Source organism: Psittacula echo, assembly GCF_963264785.1.
Source record: "Psittacula echo genome assembly, chromosome: 1".
NCBI classification, from domain to species: domain Eukaryota; kingdom Metazoa; phylum Chordata; class Aves; order Psittaciformes; family Psittacidae; genus Psittacula; species Psittacula echo.
The window spans coordinates 28,077,868-28,091,175 of NC_137735.1; the positions used below are offsets into that span (position 1 = coordinate 28,077,868).

Genomic DNA, 13,308 nt, shown 5'->3' on the forward strand with positions numbered 1-13,308 from the left:
GTGTTTGGTGGGTGGGAACAATGATGCTGACTAGCAAGCTGCAGGACAGCTGTGGGTTGATTTCATGTTACTAAAATGCTATTTTGTTATAAAAAGCAGTATCTGACATTCCAGTAGATGCAGACAGACCTTGTAAAAGTTGGATAGAAAAAAATTAAATGAAGCATCAGGAACAATCTATAGACTGTCAATTGTTTCTAATTTCCCTAATGAAGAAAGAGATGTTACAGCCTTCATGGGTCATATCTCTATAGAAAACACTAGGGGCTGGAGGCATGAATCTGCTGCCCAGCCAGCTGTGGTGCTGATCTGGAGACCCAGACCAAAGCTTTTGTCTGCTAGGGAAACATTCCCGTGCAGAAAGATGTACACAAGCAAATGTTACTGTGCCAACAATTTTAAGCACCATGCATGTGAAATGCATGAGCTCATCAGTCTTACCTGCTGCTTAATTGTGGAATATTAGTATCCAGAAGTAAAGCATCATATGCTACACTCATCATCATTTACACCTTTCCTAGCCATCTACATTTTTAACCTGAAATGTCTTAGTATTTATCTTCCGTACATGAACTACTGATCAAGGCATCCTGAATGCCATAAAATCAAGAATGTTTTCTTCCTCCTCCAAACCAAAAGTAGGCTCGGGTGGCATTTTTTCTAAAGCAAGCTATAAATGATGAAAGGCAGGGCTTTATGTTGGTCCCCAATTCAACAGCATGGAGGAAGTATTTAAATGTAAATCATTGCAGTCTGTGCTTTCTGTTACAGAACTGACCAAAATCTTATAACTTATGAAGCCCATACCAAAATGTCATGTGTGATTTCACTGATGTGTGAGGTTTTTTCTTAATTTTAATTACTAGATGGGTCTTTTTTTAAAAAAAATATTTTCTGTACTGTCTCTGCCATCTTTTAAGCTTCTTTTGAGTTAAAAAACCTGTTGTATCTCAGACATACCACTAAAAAATCAGATCATACAATATCAAATTAGGGTCGAATCCTGCAAACTTTACTCAGGCATGAACTCCTTAATTACGCATGTAGTCTCTTTGACGTCAGTGAGATTACTCACTTGAGTAGGGTTTGCAGGATCTGGCCCGCTGTGACTCAACTAATACTGCACCAGAGTTAGGCATGAAGTGAAATAGAAACATAATTTCAGGAAATGTTTTGTTAGCTAGGAAATAGACAAAAATAAATGCAGAGTTTTTAAATCATAGGAACTTGCATTATTTAGCTTACAACCCTCACCACTGCAGGACAAGACCTACTGCAGTCAGAACCAAAGCAAGTGAACCCAAGTTACAAACTACAACTAATTGCACATTTAGGGACTGTGAGCAACACCAAACTATTAGGTGATTAAAATTACTTTCTCTTATGTGGTCACTTTAGAAATGGAGAAGTTTAAACAACATAAGAAAAGCTGATTAATAAATGAGGCTACTGTTTTATTGTATGTGATTGTGAAGTTGTATGCTATCTCCACCTAGAGGTTTAAAGCTTAAGTATCGTTTTGAATTGTTATGTTGATCGAGAAAAAAAAGCAAAACCAAAAAAAATGGCATGCCTGTAATAAAAAACATGCGAGCATTAATTCAGAGACTGTGATTTTCTATATTGACTAACCTATGTCTCCATCTTAACTCCTCTGTATGGTACACAATCACAGTGATACAGTAACTCCATTAAATCTTTAAGATTCAATAGGGCATTTAAAGGAATTGTTTTTTAATGGTGAAATAAAACATCTATTCACAAACTGTTTAAGGACAAGCAATTAGGCTTATACATCTCTAAACTACCTTCTAATGCATTTGCTCTGAAAACTATGTAATACTGTATTCAAAGAGCCAAGAAAGATTTTTTTTTATGACATTACTATACACCATACTTTCATAACCTCTCACACAGGCTTACCCTTAGCAGACCGTAACATACGTGCTTGTACGGAACAAGAAAACTAAACATCTCCTCACCTTGTTGGTAGCCACACCAATAAAACGAGAAGAACCAACTGCATCTCGGAGAGCACCAGCTTCCTCTTCATCGTTGCTCTTGCAAAACCTAACCGTGCAAGAAAAACACAAACCCACTCTCAGCTACAGTCAGTCTCCGCCAAGCAGTGCTTTCAACTTAACCCGAGGAAAAATATGTCACTTCGGTGGAGAGAGGAAACCACTGGGTTTCTGCAGCACTTCTCACTACTAGCAACTTATTGTATCTCCATCTTTCCCAACGATCCTGCTCTGTGCAAAGAGGCAACGTATGATCAAAAGTGGCATGTGAGCAGACGCATCAGATGCTTTCCTTTTCCGTAAGCCCCAAGACGAAAAGGAATGAAAAAAATAAATAAATAAAATAACCCCCGCATGTACAAAAGGACCGGGGTTTAACCATTCCAAGCCCCACAACGGCACTCCGCAACGGGGGGGCGGCGAAGGGGAGTCACGCCATTCGCGGGGGCTCGGTGCGGAGACCGCGGTCGAGCTGCCCCCAGCCGCCGCCGGCGGCCGCCCAGCACGTTTGACAGCTGCTCGACAGTACACTGGCGGGGTGCACAGCCCCGCAAGGCGACAAGTTGCGGTCAGCAGCAGAGCTCTGCTAGGGGCAGGGCGGGGACCCCCGGGCACCGTACCTGGAGGCAGCGTGCGGCCGGGGTAGGGAGGGGGGAACAGGGCCGGACGGTGCCAACAGAGGCGGCGGGCGGCGGCAGAGCGCGTTCAGGACCGAGCGGATCCCGAACGGCGGGCGCGCGCGTGCCGGTGCGCGGAGGCGGGCGGGGAAGCGGGGGGGGGGAGGGTTGCGCGTACCGGCACGCGCAGCCAGCGGCTGCGCGGGCGCAGAGTTGCCCCACGAGGCGCGGCGCGACGGAGCGGTGCGGGTGCGCCCCACGGCGTGCGGGGCAGGGAAGATGCAAGTCACCCTAGCGAGAGGCGGCTCAACCGCGGCCCTGCAGCCTGCTCCACAACTCCGCCTGTGTGCGAGCGATAAATTAGGCGATCCCCAGGACAACACAACCACCTTCCCCATGGCCTTTCCCGACCCTTTAATCACCTCTTGTTAAATGCGGGTGTGACAGGGCACAACCCAAACAGCAGCCCCGCGCCCTTTCCGGTCTGCTGGGGGGAACGAACAACTCACAGACCGCGGCTCCCGCCCTCGTGGCCCTCCGAGGCTGCCTCATTAATATTCCCCGCTTGCCCACTGGCACAGTCTAATTGAAATGCGGAGAGAAGTCTGTCATTTAAAGTGAGCTTCAGGATGCAGGCAGCCAAGAAAACAAACCTCGCTTATTCCGCTCAGATGGCATCACTTTCGGCTGTGTTGCCTTCTAAAGCACGCTGCCCTCCTTTCTCACGCGCAGCCCTTCTCTGGTAGGAACTGGACCCCCGCTAGGATTCATCCGCATTGATTTTAGCTTTTCCAGCACAAGTAGATCAGGACAGGCTTGACTATTACAGACGAGGGGTTATATTTAGTGTACCCCCATTTCGCATTGTTAACTCAGAAATAATTAAATAACACCTGCAATAACACAATAACATTGCAGCTTCTTTTTTTTTTTTTTTTTTAACTAATCCCCATCTATCTTCTTTCAACTTATGAACTGCTAAAAATACAGCTCAGTTATTCTCTCAGCATCACTGGCCTACCTGCTTACTGTGTTTTGACTGAAGCTGCTTTGCTGAAGTTTGCTTCTGAATAATTGCCAGTTCCAAAACGAACATGTGAAGCTGCATGCACAGACATCGTGGGGGAAAAAAAAAAAAAAAGAAAAAAATTACATAAAATTCTTCAGCTGACTATAGAATCAACTACAAACACTGAGGGATTCTTCTCCCCACTCTCCTTTCTCCTGTTTTCCCTTTGTTTCCTGTGGTGCTTGCACCTGGAGATCCCTTTGTTTTTCTTCTCCTTTAGTGGAGTAACAACTCCACAACAGAGCAATGAGAGACAATAGAAGGAAGACTAGTGCTTGGGCTGTCAAGATAATTTGCTACTTCCAACTTTGAGATATTTTGTAACTTGCAGTAAAACTAGGAAGACAGAGAGAGCAAGCTGGTTTTGGGGGGTTTTAAATAACCAGTAAAATGACAGTCCACACTGTGGGAAATGACAAAGACAAGGGCTCAAGTGCAAAAACCAAAATCGAAAGAACACACGTTCAGCAGTCATCTAACCCTGGCTGTGTCTAAGGTATGAGTCCCTCATCTTTCCTGTCCACATGTGAAAATGGACTCTGCTCACGGACCTTCATTGTATGATCTGTAGTCAACATAAGGCTTCTTTGGATTTGCCTGTAAGTCCCCACGTATTAGGAATTAACAACTGACACTAAAGGCAGAATCAACCTTCAACAGTAAAGAAAACTCTTTGTCCTAAGAAAGGGTGACTTCAAAAATATCAGTATGCAGAAAAAAAAAAATCATTAAAAGTGAAGAGCCTTTGTGATTTATTCTTATGTGAAATACATTGCATAATAGAAGCAGAATAACTTTTTCCACAGGCATTCACAGCATTCCTTCCCAAATGACACTTCAAGTAACCATAATACTGAAACTAGAATCTAATCTTTGTATGTGAGATGAATCAAAAAATAGAAGAACATATTTGTTAAGGAAAGCAGTCACAGTGGCTCCTTGTTGCTGTGATAACATATTGTCATTCTTCAAAAGCCACATGGGGTAGATATGTATTTATAATGAGCTTGTGCTCAAAGCCTTCCCCCAGAAAAATGTGCTGGGTTTGAGGCTCTAATCACAATTATTGCCTGTGATGTTCTTTGAGATTTACCATAGCTTCATGCCTTGAAGTCACACTTCAGATAAACCACATACCTTGAAACTGTCAGAAACTTGAAAATAACCCCTCTTTCCCATTTCAGGCAAGTTACACAACCCTGTGGGGTATCTTGAATCACCAGGGAGCTGAGTACAGGGACAGACTACTGTGACAGGGTGTGAGAGATCAGAGGCAATATAATTACTGCCAGAGTGAAGGTTCTTTATGCTAGTCCCACAGGCTTAAAGCCCATGCTGCCAATGAGCTAGAAGGCATTTGAGAAGAAAAGTGTATTGCTTGGGTTTTATTGTTTTGCTTGGTTTGTGAGCATGCATGCATGGCTCACAAACACTAGGTGTGTTAGCTCTTATTGATTAGAAACTTGAGCCCCCTCCAGTGCATAGTCAAAAGTGAACTCTCTCTTCCTTCTGTGTTACTATCTGTGGAGTGATATTGAATTATTTCAGTTATTACTGAATTAATTTCTGTTAGTTCTGAGTCATAGAAAATGTCCAACATGTCACTAGGGTTTGTGATTCTCTCCTGAGTCTGGATACAAGTGCCCTGGAAGTAGAGAGTCATGCCATTGGCTTGAATAGGACTTGAAATAATCTATTGGAAGGCAGCAGTAACAAATTGTTACTTTCAAAGTACAAACAAAATATTTTACTTAAAAGGTTTCATTTCTTTTCTGCTGTATTTACTGAAATACATAAATAAAATTAAATCCCTATTTTGATATTAAAAAATACCTTTTAAAAAAAAGACCTAACAATCCTATTATTCGCCTTTGCCAATGATCTCAAACTCTGCACATGCTAATAAATGATGTTTCACAATACTTCTGTGAGATTGGAATTATTATCTCTGTGAAGACAAATTGAATAGCAGGGCAAGTATGTGACATTTTGTAAGCGCTTCTTCCAGTTTAGAAGTAATAGAATCACAGGAGAGGCGGACATAATCAGGTAGTGCTGAGCAGAACTTAACACAGTATGCTGATCTGGGGTATGTTCTGCAGTATACCAGTTTCAGACAAAAAATTTGGCAGATTGAGGTAATCATTGTATAGTTTGTGCTGCTTGAGAATAATCCTCACCCTTATATCTAGGCCAGCAACACTCTTAGCTGTAAGGATAAGAACAATTATCATTGGAGTTAAGTGAAGCAATGCATATATGTGAAAACTGAAGTGATATATCTAATTTTTATGTGTGATATAGCAGTGGATTTTTTTTTTAAGTGCATTAAAAAAAATTTAATCTCTAAAAAGGCATAAACCGCATCTCCATTGATATGATATTAATTATTGGAAAGACTATTTTATTTATCCTTTTAAAATTTCTATTGATATTAAGTAATTAACCATCCACATGCAAGTGTTTGAGATATGTAACCAAGATACAATGTCTATGTAATTTTTAAAATGTAAATGTACATTATTTTATTTATGTGAATAACGACAAAATAAAAAATCAAAGGGGGAAATTAGTTTTTGACTGAGTCAGTCCCTAGGCTATTTCATCATGTAACTAACACGAATCCTAATCTGAGCAAAAAGAAGGGAAGAGCTGGCTCCATTCAGGAGCAGCTCCAAGTTATTCCCTACTGAATGGTGATGGAAATATGATTTCTGTCAGAAAATAAGACTCGGGTCTCCACAGCACCTCTAGTCACCGACTTTCTGCAAGATTGCACCCCAAATTCCAGAGGGACTTGGAACTCAATGATCTTTTAGGTCTCTTCCAACCCAAACCATTCTGTGATTCTGTGAAATCCCCCAGAACCCCCCAGATCCTGTGAAATCTTGAACTGAACAAGAAAGCAAGAACAATCTTACAGCCTTATGTGGTACCCACTGTTGTAAGTGCCTGAGAACGTTTATCTTTAGGGTTTTCCATCTAAGTGCAACACTCACGGATTGGGAAGATTTTCTGTGCTTGTTCAAAAGTTCTAACTATCATACAGACTTCCTGATGGAAGAGCAGAAGTAAACGGCCAGTGCTACCTTTAATTAAACACTGTTTAATTGGCTGTAAGTTACTTTCGAAAGTGCACTGGGAAGTTCAGAAGAACAGGAAATTGAAATGAGCTTTCTCATCCTACATATTATACTTCGTCCTAATTCGAATCTTAAAAACCACATGAGGATTTTTCAGTCTCCAAATACACCTACAGGAAGAATGAGCAGAGAATCTTTGCTAAATATCATTAATGGAGAGACTTGCATCATCCTTTTAGAGTAGCTCTTTCTTGATGGCACAAACGTAAGGCAAGTGGTAAAGGGTAATGCAACATACACACCAACTGGGACAGGAAAGCTCAGATATTTAGAACTGGTTCATAATTCATGGTTTGAGTAAGAGGAAGATCTAAGTTTTTAAAAGCAACAGTTTTCTTCAGCTGCAAATTCCTGTTTTCTTTTTACATCTATGGGGAGCTCACATATCACAGCAGTTTATATTAAAGCAAGACTTTTGCTCTGGGTAGACAAGACAGAATTCAAAAAATGCAAATATATGTTAAGTAATTTCATATGTATCTTTACATTTTTGTTACTTGTACAAACACAGTCTATTTTATCTTTCAGCTGTTCACTCAAATATTCCTTGGACTCAGGAGATGTTTTTCATGTAAAGCATCACATATCTGTGACGTTTCATGTTCCAGTTGTCCAGCTTGGGGTAAGTAGGGCTTGTTTGTTAGAGGGATAGAAATATACAGCATTTCTAAAAATTAAAATCACAATACGGAACTACTGTGAGATTCATTTTGTTTTAATATATTTTGAAGTTCAAAAGCAAATCGTCTTCTATTGCTACAATGAAATTGATGTTCAGAGAAAATTTTACAGATGTAGTGCCAGTTGTGATCAATCTTTTTTCCAGGAATACAAAAAAAGGAGAGACACTGGAATTCTGCCACCTTGTGTTGCCCACAAAATTGCCATATGCTGACTTATGAATCTGAAAATACCAGGAATCATTCATCAGTGGTTGTCTTTGTTTCTGCAAAGGCCTCATCTCCCCTCTTCACTAGCTAATATTGGCCATCCTAAATGTCATTCAACACACATGAATCTATCAATGACCATGGATTTGCCTAAGCTTCAAGGCCTCTGATGACTTCTGAGAGTGCTCCTGCACATCTCTTCCCCCACCATGATGCAGCCTGTAGGCAGATGATGCAAGTAAGAAGTGATATTTTTATGTCTAAAATATTTAATTAGTTAAATTCTGCTTCTGGAGATTCAATAGCATGAAAGATTAGTAAAAATAAGCAGAAAGCTAAAGATGTGGCAAACAAAAGGATTAACAATGGATGAGTTTTCCAGAAAAGCTAGTTTAAAAGGTACCGTCTTTTGTGACACTTTTTGTCACTCTAGAATAAAAAGCACAATACAGACCTCCAGGTTGCCTGAAAACTGCTGAAATTGACAGTTCTGGCAGTGATCAGTTTTGAGCAGAAAAACAACATGGATTGTTTTTGTTGGTTGTGTTTTATTGTTATTATTATTCCTGCTAACAGGACAAAGAAAATTGGAATTTTTAAACATGGATGCTTTTCTGAAATCTTGATAATAGATGTCAGCCTTTGCCCTAATTTCAGCTGCTTAAAAGAATGGCCAGAATTAATTTAGGAGTCTGTTCAATAACCGCTCCTAGTCAGGAAAGCTTTTGCTGCTGGTCCAAGATTACCTTATCTTGGGTGGCAAAAAATCTGTGTTTTAAAAGTGATTCTGCCTCCCAGGACTTCAAAGAGTTTTCTCCTATCTGTGACTAATACTAGCTAAAACACATGCGAATGTGTTCTTCTATCACTAACAACAAATAATCCAAAGACAGTTCTAACATGAAATGGCTTACCTAGATTCAATAAGAACAATAAAAAAATCACATTGCTTCATACTGAGTCGACACAAATATACCTTCTTTGTCTGTGGAGTCTAGATAGTAATATTTAGGACAAGTGTTGTGCCACGTCCCATGTTTGTTAGAAAAAAACATAAACCACATAATTGCTTATGAATGTAGCTGTAGCCTGTGACAGTTTGCTCATATTTTGCAGAAATATTGAGCTATTTATAAGCATAGCTGGGTTTAGTAATTGCCATTATGCTATTTTTATACACTGGAGAGAAGAATTCAGCTTTTCTGCAAACTGCAGATGCCATATCATGCAGGATGATAATTGAATCATAGTAAAGATGTTTGCATAAACAACCTGCTAGATTTCAGTACCTGCTCCATGTATTGCTGTTTTATAAATTGCACCTTGCTGCAGCAACAGACAGAGATCAGGAGACTCCCTAGCTGGGCAGATGAGAACCACCCCAGCTCCTGAGGAGCTGGTTAGATGGATTCGCAGCCAGCCCTGCTGGAGGAGTCTGAAGTACCCAAGGATGCACAAATACAAAACACTGCTAACAGACTCCTGAGCTGTCAGTATGAATCCTTTCCCCATGCTTTCATGCTTCAGTGCAAGAGATCTTTACACAAGTGAACATTCTTCATTTCATCTCTACTCACTTCCATACATGCGGGTGCCAAGCACAGCCCAAGACCTGAGAAAAATCATCAGCCTTCTGCAGCTGTCAGTCCAGCCACATTATATTGCTTTGAGAATGCACTGGGCTACAATAAATAAATAACCAGATAAATGGATAACACTTGGTGTAAACAGGCCTGATTTGCCTTCCTCTCCTTTCAAGCAATGAATCACCAGCGAAATAGAGGTGACTCACTAAGGGAATCCAAAGCACGCTTTCTCTTTCCTATGTGAGTCTGCAGTAGCTGTCCATGCTCTAAAGGAGGAGAAAACTAGGCTGCATTTTAATATTGGTTCTCACAACACTGGATCAAAACTGTCTTAAGTGCAAAGGGATTTTTAAGGAAAAGCAAAGCCGTCCGCATACCTCACTAACAGTGGGAACCTATAAATAGTTGCACATGGCAGATAGTTTGTGTCAACATGGTATTGTACTAGTGAGATCTTACTAGCAGCTGCTTGACATGAGAAAGCAACTCAGCATCTGCTAGCAAAATATTGTGCTATCATCTACAAAGCAAGCGTTGTGTTACCCAAAAGCTCTGGATAGAGCTGTTCCCATCTGCCACACAAAAAGAGGTGCCTAGGGCAAGAGTTTATCAACATCACCAAGATTATTTGAGAACTTATTATGTCCTTTCTAATTGACACTAAGGTACCTGGCTTTGTGCTTTGATCTCTTGCTGATGGTCCCTGTTGTCTAAGAACATGGATGAGTCCTCACAGCACTGCCTGGCTTCAGAGGCTTGAGTATTCTGGAGTATTGCAAGTCAATGGATTGTTCTTTTTTTTTCTCCTGGGAAGCGCTGAGGGATGCCGTGAGGGGCACAAGGGCATCTCCTTCCCCATCCTTCTTAGAGAATGCAGTGCCACACCTGATGAAAGAAACTTTTAGCTAACCCCAAATTGCTGTTGCATTGAAAAGCATGTATGACCATACCCAGGAGTCACAAACATGCCTGTTAGCCAAGGTGGGATCCTCGCCCATGCTGACTCTCCCTGAAAACCTGAATCTGTTCTCACAAACACATATGTTTCGGCCGCCGCCAGCTCCCGGGGCCGCTCCCCCTCAGCTCCCCACAGCCTCACGAAGACGGACGCGAGGACGAGGGCCAGGACGGTGAAGAGAAGCGGGACGGCCAGGTACAAGTCCATGGCCACGTCCATCCCGCCCTGCTGCCGGAGCCCGCCCGCATTACAAGCCATTACCATAAAATACAATGAAACAAGAACCCTAGCCCAAGGCCCACACTTGATAAACACTAACACAGCAAATACCTGCTCTAAGTAAGCAACGACATACAGAAACTGTGATATCAAAAAGAACAACTTTGAGAGCCCATAAATCAGCATTGTGCCTCGGTCAGATCTGTTGTTATCTCAACCCTTCATGCCCCACGTTGGGCGCCAAAAAGAACTGTCGTGGTTTAAGCCCAGGCCGTAAATCAGAGCCACGAAGTCCACTTCCCCCCCCACCTTTCTTCCCTCCGCTTCTGGAAGGACGGGGAGGAGAATCAAAAGAATGCAACTCCCACGGGTTGAGATAAGAACAGTTTAATAACTAAGGTATAACACAAATCACTACTGCTACCACTAATAGTAATAATGATAAAGGAAATAACAAGGAAGAGAATACAACTGCTCACCAGCTGGTACCTCGCCCCCACCCCGCAGTACTCCAGCCCTTTCGGGAACTCTCAGTTCTACATCCTGGGCATGACGTGCTGTGGTATGGAATACCTCTTTGGTTAGTTTGGGTCAGGTGTCCTGTCCCTGCTTCCTCCCAGCTTCTCCTCCTCCCTGGCAGAGCATGAGACTCACAAAGTCCTTGATCAGTCTAAACATCGCTGTTATCAGCTCTGTTCCCAGGCTGAAAGTCAAAAACACAGTGCTGCAACAGCTACTAAGAAGGAGGAAAAATGACTGCTACTGCTGAACCCAGGACACAGGGGCAGAGGGGTATTGATCTGGGATGCAAGAGACTGGAGACACACACACAAAAAGTCCTTTTTTAAGCTAGATAGCTCGCCAAGTTACATATCTCCAACTTGAACTCCACACTCTCCACAGAATTCCCACTTCTCTTTTCTACTTCCCACTTACTAGAGGCAACAGTTCATTAGGAACCTCATATCATCATATCCATGACTATTTGTAGGGGTTTTGAATTATGTATTTGCCCAGCAAGATTACTTCCACAGAGAAGTATAGATGGCTGTTATGATTCCAAATCACAGTTCCTCTTCAAGGAAAAAATTGTAGCTGAATTGAGTCTTGTTTAGTTTTTGAAATTTTAGGGGACTAGCAGGGGGCTCTGTTTGCATAAGCACCTTTCTATTGCTCTGCCTGAAGACTACATTATAATAAGTAGTCAATTAAGAGATCACCCTACCAAAAAACATTGACAGCTTATGTGCAAAAAATTGAACAAAATATGCAAAGTAGTCTGCATGCACTGTCTATACGACATTAGAGATGTACCTGCAGCCCAATTTGGCAGACTTGCAGCTTTCACACATTTTCACTGGAGTATTTTGGATTGCAGAGAACAGCTTTCTTCCCTGGCTTTATGTTGCTTAATCAAGCCCTAACAAGTACATTCAGGAGATAGGGGATATTTAGTGCATTTTTTCGGCACAGCAGCAGGTCTATCTTTAATTCAGATGTAAACAGTGTTTCCTCAAATTCATTCTCACCCTGTGTAAAACCCAAACAAACTAACTATCCCACAAACCAAACAAACAAATAAAAAAAATCCAAAACAAAATCAAACGGATCCAGCTATCCAAAGAGACCATAAACAACTTTTTCTTCAAATATATCTCTCTTACCCAACTGTCATCCTTCTTTAAGGTGATTTTCTTCTCAGCTTCCTACATTTTCTACCAACCTGTTCCATCTTAAGAAAGAAATCACAGGCTTCAAGTTGCTCCTCTGTTACATCACAAATACTTTGGAAAAATGAGTATTTAAAAGTTAAATATTATTCAACACTTTTAATTTAATTTTGTGTACATTATTTTAAATGGAAAATGAGTCTGTGGTGTTCCATCACTTAAAAGAAACAGAAAAATATACTTGCACTGAAGAATTTTGTACTTCATTAGTAGACCAACAGTGCTGAAAACATGTCTCAAAAGGCGTGAATAGTACTTGTAAAGCCATGTAACTCTCCTCAAATGACACAAAATGGTTTTATTTGGCTGAATATAAAAGAGTAAATGTAAATGCATCCTGGATACTATTCTAGCACATTATTTAAACAAACTCTGCTTGTTTGCAATTTTCATTAGTTTTTATATGCATTGTACTTCAACTCTCTCATAAATGCACTTTGTAAAATGTTAATTACATGCATCCAATTGCACATTGTGACTACGTCTCCTCAAATTCTTATGTATCACTGCATACCAGTCATCTGGCAATCCAAGCTGTAGTGTTAAAATCCCAGCCAATGCTCTTGACTTTCATAGGGTCCATAATTCTTTCCAAGACTTCACTTCAGAGTCTGATTTGAAGGTGATTCTTTTGGATATATTTCTCACAAAAATGGCAAGGACTAGCACATTATTCCACCCAAATACCTGTGCCATATTTGAATGAAGTTATACTTGAATGACAGCATTCTTATACTGGAGTTATTTGAGAGAAAAATGTGAAGAAGCTTTGAAGCAGCTCAGATTCTGTTAATGGTGTAGAATATGGTGATATGAAGAACAAAAAATGCTCAATAGAATTGGCACTTTTGAGATGGCAGGGTGGACACGTAGTGGGAGGTAACTTCAGCTAACAATGGTGTTAGTGCTATTAATTCAGGCTTGTATGCAGATTACTATATACTGGCTGTATCAAGATGAGTCCACCTGAAAACTTTATGATGGCTATACACTTTTTATGAGACATGTCGCAAAACCCCAGTGTTTTGTTTGTGCTCCATAATCTCTCTCCTATACCTGTTATCAGATCGATTGT

General features: G+C 41.0%; 1 protein-coding gene across 1 annotated transcript in view; it reads right to left on the reverse strand.

The window, feature by feature from the left end:
• Positions 1-2,542, reverse strand: part of GABRA2 (gamma-aminobutyric acid type A receptor subunit alpha2) — a gene marked incomplete at its 3' end in the record, with an annotated part of 64,299 nt that extends 61,757 nt beyond the window's left edge. The window contains exon 1 of the mRNA XM_080612907.1: positions 1,983-2,542. Coding sequence (XP_080469033.1) covers positions 1,983-2,053 — 71 coding nt within the window. The 5' untranslated portion in view covers positions 2,054-2,542. The remainder of the gene's footprint in view (positions 1-1,982) is intronic.
• Positions 2,543-13,308: the final 10,766 nt, after the last annotated feature.